Consider the following 23,234-nt stretch of genomic DNA (forward strand, 5'->3'; position numbering starts at 1 on the left):
GTGATTCCCTGGTCATTGGGAACATTCTTTCTGCATTTACCTTGTTTAGTCCTGTTGGAATTCTATAGGTTTCTATAAGCTCTCACCACATTCTTCTAAACTCCAATGAATAGAGTTTAACTAATCCAGTCTCTCTTCACATGTCATTCTTCCTATCCCAGAAATCAGTCTGGTAAATATTCATAATCAAAACATCCTTTTTCAGATAAGGAGACTAAAATTGCATATAATACTCCAGGTGTGGTCTCAGCAAGGTCTTGTACAATTGCAACAAATCATCCTGATCCTGAACGTGAATCCTCTGTGATGAAATCCAACATGCTGTTTGCCTTCTTCATCACCTGCATGTTTAATTTCAGCAGCTAGTGTACAAGGACATCATGTTTTCTTGCACCTTCCCCTTTCCCAATCCATCATCATTCATATAATAATCTGCCTTCCTAATTTTTCTACAAAATTAGATAACCACACATTTATCCATGTTATGCTTCAGGTGCAATTCATTCGCTTGATCACTCAACTTGTGAAAATCACACTGAAACAACTCTGCATTCTCCTTACAGCTTCCCCTCCCACACAGCTTTATGTCATCTGCTAATATGGAAATATTACATTTTGTTTCCTTATTAAATCATGACTATACATTCTGAATAGTTGGGTCAGTGCTTAGAAGCACTGATCCCTACAGGAGCCTACCAGTCATGAGCTGCCACTCGGAAAAGGAGCCATTTATTCCTTGTCTATTCCTTCTCTGCCAAATAGTTCTCTTTTCATGGCAGCACACTACTCCCAATCCCATGAGCTTTAAGTTTACATGTTAGTAAATGTGGGACCTTATCAAAAGCATTCTGCTGGTCCAATTAAACAACATCCACTGGCTCCGCCTTATCAAGTCTACTAGTTCCATTCTCAAAATATTCTAGTAGATTTGTCAAGCATGATTTCCCTTTTGTAAATCAATGCTGATTCTGGCAAGTTACCTTTGCAGCCTCTATTTGGCCTTAAACATTCCTTAATTATCTTTTCACTCTTTTTGCATTTACCTTATTTAGTCCTGTTAGAATTCTGTATGCCTAAAACATTTTTGTGTTTTCTTTGATTCTTCTTGTCAGTATTCTTCAGGCCTTCTCTTTGCTTTCTCAGTTTTTAAAAATTTTATTGCTATGCTTTCAATACCAATTTCAAATACTCCATTCAATCTACCTCTGCATCATATCAATACACCTTGAACAAGAAACTTTGAGCTGCCATTCCTGCATTTTAACTTATCTTCAACAGCAGCTTTAATATCAAATCCCTAAGTGTCTAACAATACCCTCAGCTCCTTTGCCTTATTCACAAGGTGGATTGCATTGAATACTACTTAATAATTAATTAGAGCAGCACGGTGGCTTAGTGGTTAGCACTGCAGCCTCATCGCTCCAAGGTCCCAGGTTTGATTTCAGCCTCAGGTGACTGCCTGTGTGGAGTTTGCACGTTCGTGCTGGGTGTGCTCTGGTTTCTTCCCACAATCCAAAGATGTGCAGGTTAGGTGAATTGGCTATGCTAAACTGCCTCATAGTGTGAGGTGCATTAGTCAGAGGGGGATGGGTTACTCTTTGGAGGGTTGGTGTGGACTGGTTGGACCTGTTTCCACACTGTAGGGAATGTAATCTAAAAAAAGCTCCTCTGTTGCCATTCCTGTTTGTGAACCATGATTAAGATATATTTGTGTTATAAGGATGAGGTTCAAAATCGACTCCAACAGTAGTGCACAAAAATCAGGACTGAAGTTCCAGTGCAACCCTGAGGGAGTGTTACGCTGTTGGATTTGCTGTCATTTGAATGAGATTAAACTGAGCCCAGTCCAGTCACTCATCAAGATATATGAACCTATAACGTTATTTTGCAGAAGAGGAATTATCCTCCGTGTTTTGGTCAATATTGAACCTGAAATCAATAGTACCATCGTGTGTACGTTGCAAAAAGCATTGCATTGGCTGTGAGTGTTTTAGGATTGTTGATGGTTATGCAAACATCTGCAAATACAAACAGGTGCCATTTAGCTCTTCAAGAGGCTTTCTTCATCAGGTGGACTGGTCTGTCCTTGCCATCCCTTAGGAAGAGGACCTCCTGCCTTTCCCTTTGCAGTCACGAGGAGGGTCTGAACTATAGGGTCATATGAGGTTTTCCTCATCCGAATCCTGATGAAGATCTCTGGTGAGATCTTTGTTTCACTACAGGCAGCAGTCCAAGAAAGGATTCCTTACAGCTGGCAACATTGAACACGTCTAACAGTCCTTTAAATATATCTGTTACAGTGTCAGCTTATGCTGACTTTGCTGCCTCACTTCCCACCTTGAGCCATCATTTAGACATCCCTTTGAGTGAGTTAATTGTCTGCTGCTTCAAAATTGTGTGTGGTTGTACACTGAATGACCCCCAAGCAGAAATAGCACCTGCTTCATGTGCCTTCACAAGATCACAGGTTCGTGTCTTTGCTGTGGCCAGCACTCCAATGACAATAATCTTTAGCTTTCCCGCCTCAGGCGACTGACTGTGTGGAGTTTGCACGTTCTCCCCGTGTCTGCGTGGGTTTCCTCCGGGTGCTCCGGTTTCCTCCCACATTCCAAAGATGTGCAGGTCAGGTGAATTGGCCATGCTAAATTGCCCATAGTGTTAGGTAAGGGGTAGATGTAGATGTAGGGGTATGGGTGGGTTACGCTTCGGCGGGGCGGTGTGGACTTGTTGGGCCGAAGGGCCTGTTTCCACACTGTAAGTAATCTAATCTAATCTAAAGCCGGCAATTGATCTATTTCACGGTTCCTTTTAACTTCAGTATTTACACATTCTGCAGCTTGTGACTTCTGTAGCTCTGGGCTACTGAAGTAAAAAGGTAAATGAGAGAGAGTGGGTCAGAAACCTTCTATGTTGCCAAGGAGTACAAATTACATACAAAGCACTAATCTACTCTAACATGCTTTAGTTTGCAGCCTTTCAAGAAAAAGGCAAAGCTGTTTACTTTAATGAGTAACATTCTGTCTGAAGCAGTTACTTTCTGTGGATTTCTAATGAGGAACATCATGAGGTAGATGATAAAGTGATTGAAGCAAAGACAGAAATGGTAACAATGAAAAGATTGCCACTCTCATGAGTAATGCAGGATTGTAAAATCTGCACCACTTACTCTGAAGTCAGAGTTGATGCCAATTATTGCCATTGCGTCCTTTACAGATAGAGAAGGAATACTCAACATTAATTGCCTACTTTGTCCATATATCTTGTCAGGTGCCATAGAATGAATGGTAGTAATAACAAGCATTAGTTGCTAAGGTCTTAGTTGCTGGATTCATTATTTTAGTGGATTAGTAATCTAGAGAATTTGAGTTAAGATATTTGGATATCTAAGAATATTCAAGAATATGAATCCACTTTTTTAAAAGAAGGCTGGTTTTCCTTTCTAATCTGTGAAACTGACTACAAAGCTGTCAGATAGTTGTAAATGTCCTACTGGTTCACTCATGGTTTTTAGGAGAGGAAACTTGTTGTTCCCACCCAGCCTGTCTAAAAGTGACTCCGGTCACATGCTAACATTGTTTGTGCTTAATTGCTCTTTGTTGTGGTCAAGTAAGCTAATCAGTTGTGTCAGACCCAGTACTATTTTCCAGGACATCTTAAGATGGACAATAAGACAGACTTCAATATGTCTGTAAGCATCACAGAATCTGAGGCACTTGACACTAAAGCTGCCAATTTTTTAACTTCTAGGATATAGAGATTAGATTCTCTACAGTGTCGGAAACAGGCCCTTTGGCCCAACAAGTCCACACCAACCTTCCGAAGAGTAACCCACCCAGACCCATTTCCCTCTGACTAATGCACCTAACACTATGGGCGATTTAGCATGGCCAATTCTCCTGACCTGCACATCTTTGGACTGTGGGAGGAAACCGGAGCATCTGGAAGAAACCCACGCAGACACAGAGAGAGCATGCAAACTCCACACAGACAATCGCCCGAGGCTGGAAATGAACCTGGGTCCCTGGTGCTGTGAGGCTGTGCTAACCACTTAGCCACTGTGCCACCCTAACAACCTAGTATCAAATAATATCCCAAAGGTTAATGCTTCGCTATTGTGGCAGTGAATAACATTTAATTTTTTATGAATTAATCTTCTCGTCTATTATTCATCTGAATATATGTTTATCTTTCCTGAACAAGGCTAGTCGCTAAACCGTATCATTACTCCAATGGCTTACCTTGTCTGGAGGTCCCTTGGACAAACACAGCACAACTGTTTACTTTCATTCTTTGTCAACAAAATTTAAATAAACTTATTCTGGGATTTTAGGTGGAGTAAACTACCTCCGGTATCAGCAAATATTAGCAGATGCAGTGATTCCAAGTCCAGGAATTTTCAAGTCACTCGCTTTGGAGAGATTGTTTGCAAACTTCTTTCCAAAGTTTGTCACTGGCAAGGTGCAATCTGTCCTCACTTCCAGATCTCAGTTTTGCCTGTTTCCTCCTCTAGTGACAGTATAATCTCAAGCAACGTTACACAGTGCATGCTATAACAATTACTTCTTTTGGATAAATTGTAAAACATACCTTCCACTTGAATGAATTTGTAAGTCTCAAATTTATGTTTTTGTGACATTTGCTTTTATACCCTCCTTATAGTTCTAGTTTCTGCCCTTCAGAATGCATATCCATTCAAAAATACAGCTCTCTTGGATTACTCTTGCAGCCCATTATCATTTTTGTACTGTATTAGATCCATCTGCTGTTTACCATTTTCTGTGATCTAATTTTCCCACAATTTTGTGCTTATTTTTAAAATGAGATTGAAAATTACAGAATATCCAATTTCAGAACTATTGAAAAGAACCATAAATAATCTATTACTCTGGAGAAAGCTCCATAAGACTGTATATACTATATTGTTATATTTGCTTGTTTGCATGCAAGTAATGGAAGTGTTAGATAATTTACAGTGTTACATAAATATCTTCCAGACTAGTGACAAATATATGGAATGAAATGTAAACTCTTCACTTATTTATGTATAACGTTAATGGGTTTTTTTTATATATAGTTAGCAATAGCAACATTCATTATGCACCATTTATGCAGCTTTTGTTTATTAAGGCAGATAAAGATCAATACTTTTGTTTACCATCTTGCAATATCGACAGTTTAAACGAGAGTAAAGTATGTCCTAATTGCACTTCTAGTTCTAATTTTAAGATTATACCTTACTGTGCTATATTCCTCTATGAGAGAAAATAGTTTACTTAGACTGAATCTTAACAGAAATTGGCTCAGTGTCATTTTCGGCAAGTTTTATGGATGTCTTTTTTCCCCACAGGGTCCACATAGGTTTTTTCATGAAGTCATCCAAATCATGCCTCATTCACCACGGACTGGGCCCTTTGGCTTTCCAGTTGACCTATTCTTCCACTTGCCTCAGGTAGAAGTACTCACCACTCCTGGAACTACTTCTTAGAGTAAAGGGAAGACCTTTAAGAATGGAGATAAGGATAAACCTCTTCAGCCAGAGAGTGGTGAATCTACAGAATTCATTACCACAGAAGGCTGTGGAGGCCAGCTCATTGAGTGGATTGAAGACTGAGATAGATAGGTTCTTGATTGTCAAAGGGATCGAGGGTTATGGGGAGAAAGTGATTGAGAAACCTGTCAGCCATGATTGAATGGCACAGCAGACTCGATGGCTGAATAGCCTAATGTTTAGATCAGAATGGTGCTGGAAAAGCACAACAGGTTAGGCAGCATCTGGGGAGCAGGAAAATCGACGTTTCGGACAAAAGCCCTTTATCAGGAAAATGATGAAGGACTTTTGTCTGAAACGTCAATTTTCCTGCTCCTTGGATGCTCCCTGACCTGTTGTGCTTTTCCAGCACCATTCTGATCTAAACTCCAGTTTCCAGCATCTGCAGTCCTCATTTTTGCCTACCTGAATAGCCTAATGTCTGTTCCTATGTATTTTGGTGGTTAATTTCAATTGTGCTGGAGATGGCCGATTTGCTTTGTGGGTAGGTTTCTACATATCCTGTCGACAGGGTTGTGCAGAAGCGGGCCAGCATCCTCTCCCAGGAACAGCAACGGAGCTTCTCGATGCTATATCCTGTCAGATTGGTTCACGTTTGCCAACAGGGTCAGTACAGTCTCAACCATCTGGAGAAATGCATGGTAATCCTCACCACTCCATGAGGTTAAATGTCATCCTCTTCTCTCTGCCACCTTATTTTCAAGCATTTTCTGCGAATGCACCCACCTCCCACCAAGGTTCATGGCCTACTATTCTCACTATTACCTACAACATCATCTCTCCCCCACCACCATGCTATTAACCCTACATAGCCTCAACATTTTCTATTTACTCATGTGGAATACCATATCACCTTTCCCTCACCACACCAGCAGTAACAGCTGTGCCACCTGCTTCTAACACATTCAATTCCTCCCTTTCGCTTATATTTTTTTCCCTTATTCATTTGTGGGATGAGAGTGTCACTGGCTCGGCAGTATTTACTAATCCAGAGGGCAGTTAAGAGTCAACCACATTTCTGTGGATCTGGAGTCACATGTAGGCCAGACCAGATAAGGACAGCAGTTTCCTTCCCTGAAGGACATTAATGAACCAGATGAGTTTTTGCAACAAGCTAGCAATGGATTCACAGTCATCATTAGACTCTTCATTCCAGATTTTCATTGAATGCAAATTCCACCATCTGCCATGGCAGGATTCAAGCCCAATTCCCCAGAATATTACCTGGGTCTCTGGACCAATAGTCTAGTGATAATACTACTGGGCCATTGCCTTCTCTGGAGAAAATAGCCCATAATAACATTCAAAGAGCTAAGTGGAGGGATGGGTGCCGCATATCCTGCTCCTCACCTGCTGTGAAAAGGGCATTTTGTCTCCTGACAGGGAGGACACAGACTGTGGTGCTATGGAGACACAAAAGCATCCATATTCTGGAAACCAGTTGAGAAGCATTATTAATTGCTGTGATACTCTCCCACTTCCACAACTGTGAATGTTTTCAAAATATGCCAGAAATTTGATTCTGCAATTCAAATGCACTCCTCCCTTTGTCTGCAGTAGGTATGAGCAGCATTAACATGGTCTCCACAGCCAAGAAGGCAGTACCTAAAGACATCACCCTCTCCATTTCTGAGGAAGGGTGCAAGGGAATGAACAAGAAAGGCTCCGTCCTGTACTCTCCACCAGCTCAGATCCTGGCACCTTGCTGGGTATTTTAGCGAGATTAGTGTCAGGAGCACCTACTGTGAGCACATAATTGCCACATCTTCACAGCCGGCTAGGGAGAGACAGCCCCAGGTCACTGACACTCTGGTTCTGCCGGAGACCAGGCACCAGTTCAGCTCCAGGCAGGAGAGGACCCCGTGCTGTCCACCTTCACTGAGATGCGCAAGTGGGTAGAGGGCAGAGGACAGGTATGTCAATGGTGCTGGGCAAATTGACGCAAATGTGACAGCAATGCAGGAACACTGTTGGGAACAGCACTGCCTCAGGCATGCAATCGCCTGGCTGACTCCACAGATGGGTTTGTGGCTGCCAGTGGACAGTCAGGTTCAGCAATCTCAGAGGCTGTTGGCTTTGCACACAGAGATGCACTCCATCACTTTAGTAACTGGTGTTCCACACCAGCGGTAAGGTGCTCGGGAGACAAGGGACAAGGGACTCTTGCTCTTTAGATCAAGTAGATTGGATGGGGCGGTGTTTGTGCAGTTTGTCCAGGAAGCTTTTCTAATGCAGTATGTAGAGTGCCCAACCAGAGGGGAGGCCATATTGGATTTGGTACTCGGTAATGAACCGGGACAAGTGGTGGGCTTGTTAGTGGGTGAACATTTTGGTGATGGTGACCACAATTCTGTGACTTTCACCTTGGTTATGGAGAGAGATAGGTGCGCACAACAAGGTAGATTTTACAATTGGGAGAAGGGAAATTACGATGCTGTAAGACGGGATTTGAGGAGCATACGTTGGGAGCATAGGCTGTCAGGGAAGGATGTGGTGGAAATGTGGAACTTTTTCAAGGAGCAGATACGACGTGTCCTTGATATGTATGTACCGATCAGGCAGGAAAGAAATGGTCGTGTGAGGGAGCCTTGGTTGACGAGGGAGGTTGAATGTCTAGTAAAGAGGAAGAAGGAGACTTACATAAGGTTGAGGAAACAGGGTTCAGACAGAGCAGTGGAGGGATACAGGATAGCCAGAAGGGACGTGAAGAAAGGGATTAGGAGAGCTAAGAGAAGGCATGAAAAATCCTTGGCGGATAGGATCAAGGATAACCCCAAGGCATTCTATGCGTATGTGAGAAACCTGAGAATGACGAGAACGAGGGTAGGTCCGATCAAGGACAGTAGTGGGAGACTGTGTATTGAGTCGGAAGAGATAGGAGAGGTCTTGAACAAGTACTTCTCTTCAGTATTTACGAACGAGAGGGACAGTATTGTTGAAGAGGAGAGTGTGAAACGGACTGATAAGCTAGAAGAGATACCTGTTAGGAAGGAAGATGTGTTGGACATTTTGAACAACTTGAGGATAGACAAGTCCCCCGGGCCTGACGGGATATATCCTAGGATTATGTGGGAAGCAAGAGAGGAAATTGCAGGACCGTTGGCAATGATCTTCTCGTCTTCACTGGCAATGGGGGTGGTACCAGGGGACTGGAGAGTAGCGAATGTTGTGCCCCTGTTCAAAAAAGGGAATAGGGATAACCCCGGGAATTACAGGCCAGTTAGTCTTACTTCTGTGGTAGGCAAAGTAATGGAAAGGGTACTGAGGGATAGGATTTACGAGTATCTGGAAAGACACTGCTTGATTAGGGACAGCCAGCACGGATTTGTGAAGGGTAGGTCTTGCCTTACAAGTCTTATTGAATTCTTCGAGGAGGTGACCAAGCATGTGGATGAGGGTAGAGCAGTGGATGTAGTGTACATGGATTTTAGTAAGGCATTTGATAAGGTTCCCCATGGTAGGCTTATGCGGAAAGTCAGGAGGCATGGGATAGAGGGAAATTTGGCCAATTGGATAGAAAACTGGCTAACCGGTCGAAGGCAGAGAGTGGTGGTAGATGGTAAATATTCAGCCTGGAGCCCAGTTACAAGTGGAGTTCCGCAGGGATCAGTTCTGGGTCCTCTGCTGTTTGTAATTTTTATTAATGACTTAGATGAGGGAGTCGAAGGGTGGGTCAGTAAATTTGCAGATGATACGAAGATAGGTGGAGTTGTGGACAGTGAGGAGGGCTGTTGTTGGCTGCAGAGGGACTTAGATATGATGCAGAGCTGGGCTGAGGAGTGGCAGATGGTGTTCAACCCTGCCAAGTGTGAGGTTGTCCATTTTGGAAGAACAAATAAGAATGCGGAATACAGGGTTAATGGTAGGGTTCTTAGTCAGGTGGAGGAACAGAGGGATCTTGGGGTCTATGTACATAGATCTTTGAAGGTTGCCACTCAGGTGGATAGAGTTTGTAAGAAGGCCTATGGAGTATTATCGTTCATTAGCAGAGGGATTGAATTCAAGAGTCGTGAAGTGATGTTGCAGCTGTACAGGACTTTGGTTAGGCCACAGTTGGAGTACTGTGTGCAGTTCTGGTTGCCTCACTTTAGGAAAGATGTGGAAGCTTTGGAGAGGGTGCAGAGAAGATTTACCAGGATGTTGCCTGGAATGGAGAGTAGGTCGTACGAGGATAGGTTGAGAGTTCTCGGCCTTTTCTCGTTGGAACGGCGAAGGATGAGGGGTGACTTGATAGAGGTTTATAAGATAATCAGGGGAATAGATAGAGTAGACAGTCAGAAACTTTTTCCCCGGGTACAACAGAGTGTTACAAGGGGACATAAATTTAAGGTGAAGGGTGGAAGGTATAGGGGAGATGTCAGGGGTGGGTTCTTTACCCAGAGAGTGGTGGGGGCATGGAATGCGCTGCCCGTGGGAGTGGTAGAGTCAGAATCATTGGCGACCTTTAAGCGGCATTTGGATAGGTACATGGATGGGTGCTTAATCTAGGTTAGAAGTTTGGCACAACATCGTGGGCCGAAGGGCCTGTTCTGTGCTGTATTGTTCTATGTTCTATGTTCTATGTAGGTTCCCCAATCTCACACGGAGACATAATAAAACCAATACAGTCTTAGCTAGCAGAGGAAACATATACAGGCTCTTCTGAGGACACTCCAGATAGGGGGTGGGGTGGATGGGGGCATGCCTCCCATCTTTCCCCTGCCAGCCCCTCCTTAGCCCTCTGGGAGTTTAAGCTGATGGACTGCACATACCTCAAGCAGGACACACAGCTTGTCTGGAAAGAACATGACTTTGTAAGGGGATATGAATGGCACAGGCAATACTTCAAAGTGAATAGATTTTCACATTTGTAACCATATGTACACTTTTCACCACTGGCTATGTGAGTGAATATCCAGCCACAATCATAACATTGAAGATACAGAGCCCGGAGATCCTCAGCAAGACATGATGTTCAAAGATCTAAGGTGTGAAGTGAGCAACTCCTGCATGTTGTGTATATTATCGGATACATGGAAGATGATTGTCACTTTGGCAACTAGGGTCAATCTTTCCAGGATGTAAACCATTGCTTGTGCCTCCCAGCCATTAGTGGGACTGATGTAATTAGAAGTGTTTGGGCCAGGATTTGAACTGTACATAAGTTAATGCCTAATGTTCACACTGTGGTATTTGCAAGAGCATTCCATGGATGGTGTGGTGGCTTAGTGGTTAGTGCTGCTGCCTCATAGTGCTAGGGGCCTGGGTTCGATTCTAGCCTCAGGTGACTGTCTGTGTAGAGTTTACACATTCTCCCCATGTGTGTGGTTTCCTCCCACAATCTAAGGCTATATAAGATGGGTGGATTAGCCATGGAAATTGCTCAGTGTTCACTAAGATAACCTATGAGGCCAAAAGGCCTGTTTCCACTGTAGGCATTCTATAATAAATGATCCTTAATTTGTGGATATCTGTGTAACTGTGCTGTCATCCATTGAATGGCCTCATATCATTCAAAATTGCAGCACCTCTCCCTCACATAATTCAAAACTTATCCTGCTCATTCTTAGTTGTGGCAGCAATTAAGCTTCATTGTGCATTTGTTACTTTACAACATGATTGAAAGAAATTGCAGTTGCTCCTCATGCAATGAGACTCAGGCTCAGTCACTTACAACTGGTGTACCGACAAATGTACACATTCCCTTCTTTGTTGCCTAGCCAATCAACTCCATAGGCCTTGAATTTACCCATGTTTCCACCCAGACTGTGGTGCTGGAAAAGCACAGTCGGTCAGGCAGCATCAAGGGAGCAGGAGAATCGATGTTTCAGCATAAGCTCTTTAATCAGGAATCGTATGCCTGAAACGTCAATTCTCTTCCTCCTCAGATGCTGCCTGACCTGCTGCGCTTTTCCAGCACCACACTCTCGACTCTGATCTTCAGCATCTGTAGTCCTCACTTTCTTCCCCATGTTTCCACCTCACCTATCGACCTAAATCATTAACACCATACTTTACATCCAAAGGTACATTAAGTCAGGGATGCCAGATATCATATTACCCCTGGAAGTCCACCGTGCTGCTTACTGTTGATGACCCCTACCCCCAACTTCATTTACCCCTTTCCCTTCAATGTCCTATTATCTCCTCCCTTACCGTTATATACCTAGTTTCTTTCTTTATAGTTGTCATCCTATCGGCATCCTGGTATCCCCTCCAATCTGGACAAATATGTTTCCCAGCTTTCGTTCGACATGTGTGGCTCTGATGATGCTCCCATGCCTTGATATTTAAGGATGGACTGTCAGGCAGACCATGGTCAACTCACTTGATTGACTTCAATGGAGAGTTCCAACTGATGACTGATTAGATTGCCAACTGATTTTTGTGCAGGTCCCATACTGATTTCCCATGCTTCCCTGGATAGGTTTCTTACAGGACCACTGTGGCCAACTCCCTGGACTATAGGGGTAATCATCCCCAGCAGCATCCTGACTGTGATATTGGAGGCAGCCCTTGACTAACTTTGTCAGGACTCCTAACTGAAGGGTACCTCCCTTGATTTGACTGAGATGCACTACTTTTTGTCTTTGAGACATGGGCAGTACAGAGCATGCAGTGTCTTTGTCACATAAGCTGCTAGCACATGATATAGCTGAGGGATTGACGTCATATTGTGCCTGATAGCAAAATGTCCACTCCCTTCACTGATGACACCTGACAACAATGACAAGCTGCCTGGCTTTGTGCCTGCGTTAAAAGTTAGGTCAAGACAGAAATGTTATCCCCATTTAAACTCAGGTAAGGATGACAAGTGCAAAACTTTGAGAGAGCCAGGAATGTAGTGGTCATGTCACTAGACTGGTAATCTAGATCCCAGGCCAAAGTTCTGGGAAAATGGGTTCAAATCCCATCCATCATAACAGCTGGTGAAATTTGAATTCAACAAAATCTAGAATGAAGAGCCAACCCAATGGCAACCATGTAATGACTGACAATTGTTAAAAACTTCTCTGGTTCAGTAATTCCCTTTAGATAGGGAAATCTGATATCCTTTCCTGGTCTGGTCTACATGTCACTTCAGACTGCAGCAATGTAGTAGACTCTTTACTGCCCTTTAGGCAATTTAGGATGGACATTAAACACTGGCCCAGACAGCAATGCCCTCAACCTATGTGTGAATAATTATAAAGGGCAAAGAAAAGCAAGGATGCTGTGAATATCATAATAAGTGCAAAGTGAGTGAGCATTAAGAGAATGGGAACTGCCTTGAGGTCATTAGTTGTCAGGAGTCATCCATTGTGGGAGAAGACATGTTGCTGTTTGACACCATGCTATGTCAATCTCTCACCTATTCTGTTTGCCTGTAGCTTATGTGGATCTACCCTCACAGGAAGTATCCTGGCAACAACATTCCAATGATGGATGCTAATGCACTCCAGAGTGCAGCTTTGAAGTGCAGAATTGCACTGAAAGTGGATAGATGTGCCATGATGATGTGGTGAGGTTGGTACATGGTAGATAATGATGCCTGTGAATGGGGGGAGCTGTATACAATTGCTGCCCACAAGTGTACCCTGAGATGTTGATGCCTTGTGCCAAACCATATTTTCAGCCACATGTTCAATTATCCGATTTCCATGCTTACAGCACTTGGGACTGGGAATCATCCTGACACTCCTGCTTAAAGGTTTGGCCTTTCAATCTCCTACCTAGCTCCCTGAAATCTGCTTTCAGGATCTCATCCTTCCCAAGATATTTGTACCAACTTAGATCTCAACCTCGAATTGATCATTCTTCCCCAAAGTGTCCTGTAGCTGCTCCAATAACATCCTTTACCCTGGCACTAGTGAGGCAACGTGCTGTCACATTGATGGTGACCAAAACATTTGTCTGATCTTGTGACAATGGAATATTTTACTTTTATTGTTCTTCCATTCTTCTACTTTCCTCCACACTGTACAGCTGAACCACCTGTTATAGACATCAACTTGGTCTTTGTTGCACTCTCCTGTGAAACCATCTCCCTCTCCAATATCCAAATTGGAATAATGATTAGCAAGCACAATTGGCACAGGGGAGTCCTGACTGCCTGCCTGGTTCTCTTCGACTGCATTCCCTTGCTGTTTGTCCACTTCTGGTCTCCAGCATAACCACTTCAGTAAACTTGTTATCCATGCAGCCCTCTATATCACAGATGTACAACATTGATTCAAGCTGTCACTCAAGTTTTGAAATGCAGAGGTTACATTAATGCAGATGGTGACTATTCCTGCAGGTGTATTCATCCAGGATATATAGTGTGTCCATGAATACACATTGCTCATCGTGCATACTCCACTTAACCAGGCTGACCTGCCATCCTGTAATTTTAAGAACTATTCGTCAAATCTAGAATAGTAGAAAAACTTATCAGTTTTTGCCAATCAGCTTCTTCTCCTTCACCAAAGTGAGAACAAAGTACAGGAGGTACTTCCCAGTGCAGATTTCCCTCTCACATTGTACATAAGCTCTCAGATTGCTCTTAGACCACTGTCTTCTCCATATTTTATGCAGTGTGGTCAGTATACTTTACTCCCTATATCGCTGTAATCATTCCCACTCTAAAACTTTGATCAAGAATGGGACACTGATATAATTACCAAGTTGATTCATGCAGCACATCTTTGGATCACTTCAAACTCCTTAAAATCTTTGCCGCACAAAAATCCCACATAGAACCTGCTTACTACAAAATTGGTGATCAAATACTTGGAAAGTGCTAACCCCACTCAGGAATCTGCATCAAAGATAGTTAAGATCAGCTGGTCATAACACTATACATGATAAAGTTTAAATATAACTTGCTCTCACACAGTGATGAACCAGAAATTGTCTATTTTAAAACGATTTGGCAAAGATGGTTGTTAATAACCAACAGAATATTTAGTTAGGTTAATAAACATGAGAAGTAGTGCTTTTAAGAAAGAGAATTCTCCTTTGTTACAGCAAGATCAATTTTAGCTCTCTCGTGTTAGTGCTAGAACTTCCAGTAAAAGTGCAAACTAGCATTTATCTTGGTTGCAAATGAAGAACAACAATATTTTGGATGTTCTTTTTACTCACTCCGTTAGGTGATAATGTTACTAATAATTAACAGTACAGCATAGATTAATAAACATCAGGCACTTTTTCTGCTTATAATGACTAAATCCACAAAATATATAATAAACACATTATCAAGATGAATGTATCAGGAAATGTACTCACCAGCAGAAGAAATGAACATACTTGGTGTTAATGGTTATATTATAAATCATTAAATTAATTTGGTATAGAGCCATTTAACAGCATTTTGTCACTAATGAGTTATGGGTGGCATGGTGGCACAGTGGTTAGCACTGCTGCCTCATAGCGCCAGAAACCCGGGTTCAATTCCTGCCTCAGGCAACTGTCTGTGTGGAGTTTGCACATTCTCCCCGTGTCTGCGTGGGTTTCCTCCCACAGTCCAAAGATGTGCAGGTTAGGTGAATTGGCCATGCTAAATTGCCCGTAGTGTTAGGTAAGGGGTAGATGTAGGGGTATGGGTGGGTTGTGCTTCGGTGGGGCGGTGTGGACTTGTTGGGCCGAAGGGCCTGTTTCCACACTGTAAGTAATCTTATTATTTCAATCTGGCTAATATTTTGATAGTAAAGTTAAAAAACTGTCAGTTAGGTTTACACAAGTGTCCATGTTTATTGCAGCACTATTTCAGATGCATTCCAATCAGCGAGTAAAACTCTCATTTCTGGATTTTCTTCGTAGAAATTTTGTTACTATTGTTTGACCTTCAGATAAATACTGCAGACTATATTTTCACAACTGACAGCAACTGGAAGGAATTTGTTTTTTGTATATAAGCATTATAATAACACAGGGAGAGCCAGCCAAACCAAATCAGCCACACTATCACTGGAGTTGCAACATCGTGAAATTAAAATATTCAATAACCTTTCAAAATGTCCAATTGTTCTTAACCAGTTCACAAATAACAAATCTTGGACACCAAGTTTATAACTTAAATAAAAATGAACAATTTGTTGTTAATAATGTAATTTTAAAGAACACATCTTGGCAATCGATTTAATATCTACGATCTAAAGCCTGATTTTTTAATCATAACCCCACACGCATAGATAGAGAGATAGACACTTAATTCATAAGCTATTTGAGAAAGAAAAGAAGTGTAGTTTGCCAGTTCAATAGACAGTTTCGAATGATAGAGTCCAGACTTTGATGAAGACTTTTGACAATGGGTTGTTCATAGGCAAGTAGAACTGTATATCTTGCTTGAATTCTGAAGTCATTGCCTAATGCAAACTGTTTCAGTAGACTCCTAGAAATTCTTACTTATTTCTTCCAGACTGTAATTCTTTTTCCAAGAACATTCAGCAATTCAATGCATTACAACATACAAAACAAAAGCAGGAGTAGACCATCTGGCCCTTCGAGCACACTCTACCATTCAATAAGATCATGGCTGATCTTTTTGTGGCCTCAGCTCCACTTGCCCACCCTCTCACCATAATTCTTAATTCCTTTACTATTTTATCTTAGTTTTAAAAGCATTCAGTGAAGAAGCTCAACTACTTCACTGGGCAGAGAATTCCACAGATTCAGAACCCTTTAGGTGAAGAAGTTCTTTCTCAATTGGTCCTAAATCTGTTTCCCCTAATCCTGAGGTGGTGCCCCCTTGTCCTAGTTTCATCTGCCAGTGTAAACATCCTCTCTACTTCTATCTGATCTATTCACTACATAATTTTGCATGTTTCTATAGGATTCCCCCCTTATTCTTCTTAATTCCAAAGAATGTATTCTCAGTCTCTCCTCATAAGCCAACTCCCTCAACTCTGGAATCAATCTAGTGACACAACTATAATAGTTGTGGAAGCAAAGCCGGTTAGATATAAGTTCTAGTCAACAAATTCCACTCTAATGTCTCAGGAATATTTCCTTTGTTGGGTGAAAGTGAGGACTGCAGATGCTGGAGATCAGAGTCGAACAGTATGGTACTGGAAAAGCACAGCTGGTCAGGCAGCATCCAAGGAGCAAGAGAATCAATGTTTCAGGCATAAGCCCTTCATTTGTTGGGTCACAATTTCAGGCACGCTGTCCAGAAAGATTAAAAACAATTAATTTAAAATCAAGGATAAATATTAATCAGTTAAATGATGAAAGATGCCTATCAAGCAGCACTAGTGTAGCAATAATTTGCTCATTGATGCTTAGTTTGGGTTCTGCCAGGGCAACTCAGCTGCTGACCTCATTACAGCCTTGCTTCAAACATTAACAAAAGAGCTGAATTCCAGAGGTAATAGTGACTATCCTTGATGTCAAGGCTGCATTTGACTGAATGTAGCATCAAGGAGCCCTTGCAAAACTAGAGGCAATGAGATGAGGAAGATAACTCTCTGGCACAAAAGAACCTGCTTGTAGTTGTTGGAGGTCAGTCATCTCAGCTAGAGGGCATCATCATCGTCAGGGTATTATCCAAGGCCCAAATATTTTCAGCTGCTTCATCAGTGATCACCCATCACAAGGTCAGAAGTGGATATTTTCATCAAGGATTGCACAATGTTCAATAACATCTTGATTCCTCAGATACTGATCCCTCAGATACTGAAGCAGTCCACGTCCAAGTGCAATAAGATCTGGACAATATCCAAATAAAAATCGAAAGAACTGTGGATGCTGTAAGTCAAGAACCAAAAACAGAAATTGCTGGAAAAGCTCAGCAGGTCTGGCAGCATCTGTAGCGAAAAATCAAAGTTAATGCTTTGGGCCCAGTGACCCTTTCTCAGAACTGACGGTAGCTAGGAAAATGCCTTTTTTTTAATGCAGAAGATAAATTGGTAGGAGGGGGGTAAGGAGTAAACAAGAGGTGACTGTGGATAGAGCCCAAAGAGAGAGAAGAGCAGTTGGACAGACAAAGGAGTGGATAACAATCTTACTAGGAGGGTGAATAGCTGTTAATGGAGACACTATACTCCACTGGCCAGGGAACAGGGTGGTGTGTTGAAGTGGCCAGCAACTGGAAGCTCAAGGTTTTTATTATGGGCAGAATGTTCTGCAAAGTGGTCACTCAGTCTATGCTTTGTTTCCCCAGTGTAGAGGAGACGACATTGTGAGCAGTGAATGCAGTAGACGAGATTGTGTGAATTGCAGATAAAGTGCTGCTTCACCTGGAAGGGTGTTTGGGCTCTTGGATACTGAGGAAGAAGGAGGGAAATGGACATGTTTTAAACCTTCTAAGGGTAAGGTATCTTGGGACCGTGGGGCATGTTTTGGGAGCATAGGAAGAATGGACCAGGGTGACCCCAAAGGAATGGCCGCTGCAGAAGGCAGACAAGGGAGGGGAGGGGAATATGTATCTGATGGTGGCATCTCCCTGGAACTAGCAGAAATGGCGGCTGATGATCATCTGAATGTGGATGCTGGTGGGATGGTATGTAAGGACAAGGGGAACCCTATTGCTGTTGAGGAAGCGAAGAGGGGAGTGAGGGTGGAAGTGCGGGAGATGGGTCAGACCCAGCTGAGGGACCTGTCAATGATGGTGTTGGGGAATCCTCACTTGAGGAAGAAAGTGGACATTTCAGAGGATGCCTTATCAAAGTTGGCATCATCAGAACAAATGTGACAGCGAACGAGGAGCTGGGAGAATGGAATAGAATCTTTATGGGAAGCTGGATGAGAGGATGTGTAGTCCAGGTAGTTGTGGGAGTTGGTGGGTTTATAATGGATATTAATAGCCAGTTTATCCAGAAATAGAATCAGAGATGTCGCACCCTGCTTCCTCATCTGCTTTCTGCAGGGACCGTTCCCTCTTCATTCACTTCCAACATCCACCCCACAACCCCATGGCACCTTCCCCTGAAACCGCTGTAGTGTAACACCAGTCCATTTAATCTCGTTCTTCCTCAGTATCCAAGGATTCAAACCTTCCAGATGAAGCAGCACTTTGCCTGCATTTCACACAATCTAGTCTACTGCATTTGCTTTTCACAATGTAATCTCCTCTACATTGGGGAAATGAACCATAGACTGGGTGACCGCTTCAGAGAATATTTGTGTTCTACCTGCAAAATGACCCTGAGCATCCAGTTGCCCGCCACTTCAACACACCACCCTGTTCCCTGGTCAATATCTCTGTCTCAGACTTGCTGCAGTGTTCCAGTGAAGCTCATCACAAGCGAAAAGAACAGCACCTCATATTCCGCTTTGGAATCCTGCAGCCTTTTGGACTCAATATAGAGTTCAATAACTTTAGGGCTTGAACTCTCCAATGGTCCTAGCCCTCATCCCCACACACCAAGCCTTGTGATCACATAGTCTGCTATTACACACAACCCACTTTTAGTTACTCACAGTCCCCATTAACAGCTATTCACCCTCCTAGTCAGATTGTTATCCACTCATTTGTCCAACCGTTTTTCTCTCTCTTTGGGCTCTATCCCCAGTTACCTATCTCTTAATCCTTACCTCTTCTACCTGCCCCCCACCAGATAGGGCGAAGACGGAGGAATTTTACAAACCCACCGACTCCCACAGCTACCTGGATTACACCTCTTCCCACCCTACCTCCTGCAAAAATGTCATCCCATTTTCCCAATTCCTCTGCCTCCGCCGTATCTGCTCCCAGAAGGACCAATTCCACCACAGAACACATCAGATGGCCTCCTTCTTTAGAGACCGCAATTTCCCTTCCCATGTGGTTAAAGATGCCCTCCAACGCATCTCGTCCACATCCCGCACCTCCGCCCTCAGACCCCACCCCTCCAACCATAACAAGGACAGAACCCCCCCCCCCCCCCCTCACCCGGTGCTCACCTTCCACCCTACCAATCTTTGCATAAACCAAATCATCCGCCGACATTTTCGCCACCTCCAAACGGACCCCACCACCAGGGATATATTTCCCTCCCCACCCCTTTCTGCCTTCCACAAAGACCGTTCCCTCCATGACTACCTGGTCAAGTCCACGCTCCCCAACAACCCACCCTCCCATCCTGGCACCTTACCCTGCCACCGCAGGAATTGCAAAACCTGCGCCCACACCTCCTCCCTCACCTCCATCCAAGACCCTAAAGGAGCCTTCCACATCTATCAATGTTTTACCTGCATATCCACCAAAATCATTTATTGTATCCATTGCTCCCGATGCGATCTCCTCTACACTGGGGAGACCGAATGCCACCTAGCAGAGCGCTTTAGGGAACATCTCTGGGATATCCCCACCAATCAACCACACCGCCCTGTGACCCAACATTTCAACTCCCCCTCCCACTCAGCCAAGGACATGGAGGTCCTGGGCCTCCTTCACCACCGCTCCCTCACCACCCAACGCCTGGAGGAAGAACGCCTCATCTTCCTCCTCGGAACACTTCAACCCCAGGGCGTCAATGTGGACTTCACCAGTTTCCTCATTTCCCCTTCCCCACCTCACCCCAGTTCCAAACTCCCAGCTCAGCACTGTCCCCATGACTTGTCCTACCTGCCTATCTTCTTTTCCACCTATCCACTCCACCCTCCTCTCTGACCTATCACCTTCATCTCCTCCCCCACTCACTTATTTTACTTTATGCTACTTTCTCCCCACCGCCACCCTCCTCTCATTTATCTCTCCATCCTTCAAGCACTCTGTCTGTATTCCTGATGAAGGGCTTTTGCCCAAAACGTCGATTTTCCTGCTCCTTGGATGCTGCCTGAACTGCTGTCCGTTTCCAGCACCACTCTAGTCCAGAAAATGGGATAATTGCAGGTCAGAGCAAAGGACCTTTCATTGAATAACCCACTTTTGCAAGGTCTGTCCATATCTATAAGGCACAAGTCAGGAGTCATAACATATTCACTTGTCTGGATGAATGCAACTCCAACAGCAAAGAAGTTCGATATTAGCCTGAGCAAAGCATCCATAAGTGTCCACTCTCATCACAATTAGGCTCAGTAGCAGCAGTGTGTGTCACCCATAAGGTACAATGTAGAAATTTACTAAGGTTCCTGAGACAGCATCTTCCAAACCGATGATCACTCTCATCTAGAAGGACAGACAGCAGATACATGCAAACATCACCAGTTATAAGCTTTCCTCCAAGCTGCTCAGCATCCTGACATGGAAATGTATCGTTATTTTTTAACTGTTGAAGGGCAAAATTTTGGAACTCCATCCCTAATGTTATTGAGGATCTCCCTGTAGCAAATGGACAGCAGTGATTCAAGAAGGCAAGCCAGCATCTTCTGTAAGACAACTTAGGATGGGCTTCAATGCTGGCCCAGCCAGTAATGTCCACCTCCTATAAATTAATAAGAAAAGCCAAAAATATATTTTGGGCATACTGTGGGATACTTTATTCATCACCAGCACAAGGCAAACTTAAATCATTAAACTAAATAATGTGTATAGTTTGTATTAAAGAAAACCCTCTTTCAAAAATAAACCATGTTCAAACATGAAACAGAGTGAAAATTGCTCCAGTAATGTACAATGCAAATTTCTTCAAAGCAGAATATGCAGCTAACATTTAACTAATAATTCGTATCACAAATTAGCCCATTACTGCAGGCTTTGGCTGCCTGCAGTTGTCTAAATTACGCTTGGTTGTCAAATGTCTTGGTAAAATTACATTCTCTACTTAGTTTGACAATCTACTCAAGATGTCATTTGAACAGTCACACTTGTTAGGTTCCACTTCATTGTTTCCAATGCTGTGTTTTAATATTACAAAGGTAGTAGCATGTACAGTGTAATATTTTTGGAATGTTAGCATCCTTCACCATTCCTGACTTTAAATCAGGGAAGGAATTGATGGGCTAATGGTCAAAAGCTAGTAAAATTGTGTCTCAATGGGCAGCTATTTCAGATTAAGTAAGATAAATGTTGCTGTGAAGAGGATGGTACTTGATGCAATTTTCAGTTCCACCCCTGCAGTCTTAACCTTTCCCAACCACTCTAGCCTGCACAGTTCTGACCAGACAGGGGTGGTTTTAAAATATTCCTTGTCAATGTTACATAGAATGGCCTCTCTGTTAGATTTTCAATAGCTTACATTTTAATAACTGTAATAGCTTTAAGCAGCACCAAATGAATGGAAATGATTGCAAAATCACAGCTACCACAGCTAAGTATGGTCATATATCCAAGAATTGCCGCCAAGTATAAGAAATCATTTCCAATAACATGAGGACAAAAACAATTTTAGAGTAAATTGAATATTGATAGCTATGCTTGAAGATATAGATGCAATTATGAAAGAGATTTTCTTGAGATAGCACAGGTAAATTACTATACAATTACTAATTCAGATCTCCCCTTTGCATACTTAAGGGGATGCCTGTCATTTAAAGCTAAATAATAAGTGTAGCATAAACTTTAATTTCCATTTCTAAACCTTGTAAAATTATTGGCGATCTACAGAAATGTATGGCTGAGGACCATTGTCAGTTACCTCTCACACCCAATGTACTATACACATTCTCAAGGGTTTTTCACTAAAGCTGCTATCGGAAACTGAAAAAACCTAAAGCCTTGAGTCAACAGGCACTTACCACAGAGAATTTCATTACTTTCAATATCCATATTGTCAATGCAAGATTGACAATCATTGTCACCATTAGGAGGAGCACAAAAAAGTATAGCCACCGCTTTCGCCAACCATAAATTCCTACTTGATAAACTTGTTGATTTTCAGGTCTCTGTAGGTTGTTATGTTGTGTTGCCAAGATATATTGTTCCCTTGTCATCTGAAAACAAAAACAATATTGTCACTCAATCACATGATTACTAAATGACAGCAACTTAATTCTAAATTATAGATATATTATGAAGGCAGGTGCAGAGTTGTTTACTGATATGCACTGGAGTTTATATAGGTTTGGAGTTAATTATGAAATAGCACAACAAGAGTACAGATTTGTAGTTCGAGAAGAAAAGAACTTCAGATATTTGCAATGCATCTCCTGATAATCTATGGAAATTGACAAAATAGGTCATGATGATACGAGGATGCTTAGGATGGCTATCCTCTTTTCCCATTCCTTTTTGACAGCAGTAGTCTTTTTTTTTAACAAAATATCCTTGCAAATTAGTGAGAATTTTACAGGTTACATGGTAGGACAGTTAAAAGAAAACACAGCTTTCCTTAAGTTTTCAACAAGATGACTGTAATTCTTATAACGAATCTAGTCTAAGTAAAATAATGAAATATTCAAAATTTCATGCGTACAAACACAATCACGTTCACACATACAAAAACAGATATCAAAGTGAGAGAATAAATTAAGCAATAATATTAAATTATAGCAGAGTTTGAAGTGAAATAAAACAGGAAGAGCTGGAGAAACTCAACAGGTCTGACAGCAGCTGTGGAGAGAAATTGTAACACTTTGAGTTCAATATTACTTCTTTAGAACTGAAGGTAGCTGGAAAAAGTGATGGAGCTTATGCTATCAAAAGCAGAAGGGATAGATGGTTACGATGTTGTGAACAGTTTTTGTTCCCTTACTTAGGGAAAGATACACTGGCACTGAAGGTAGTACAGAGAATGTTTGCTCGGTTAATTCCAGGTATGGAGGGATTTCATTTTGAGGTGTCATTAAGCAGGTTGGGCATGTAGTTATTGAAGTTTAGAAAAATGAGAGGAGAGATATCCAAACGTAAAAAGTTCTTAGAGGCTTGATCGGATAGATACAGAGA

The 23,234-nt window shown here is 42.5% G+C and overlaps 1 protein-coding gene across 3 annotated transcripts in view; it reads right to left on the reverse strand.

Annotated features, from left to right (window-relative positions):
* Window positions 1–23,234, reverse strand: part of LOC140476947 (zeta-sarcoglycan) — a 956,705-nt gene that overhangs the window by 423,992 nt on the left and 509,479 nt on the right. For all 3 annotated transcript variants that reach the window (XM_072569948.1, XM_072569957.1, XM_072569968.1), the window contains exon 2: window positions 22,088–22,282. In XM_072569948.1, the coding sequence (XP_072426049.1) occupies window positions 22,088–22,282 (195 nt within the window). The remainder of the gene's footprint in view (window positions 1–22,087; window positions 22,283–23,234) is intronic.

Source organism: Chiloscyllium punctatum, chromosome 1, assembly GCF_047496795.1.
Source record: "Chiloscyllium punctatum isolate Juve2018m chromosome 1, sChiPun1.3, whole genome shotgun sequence".
Taxonomy (NCBI): Eukaryota; Metazoa; Chordata; class Chondrichthyes; order Orectolobiformes; family Hemiscylliidae; genus Chiloscyllium; species Chiloscyllium punctatum.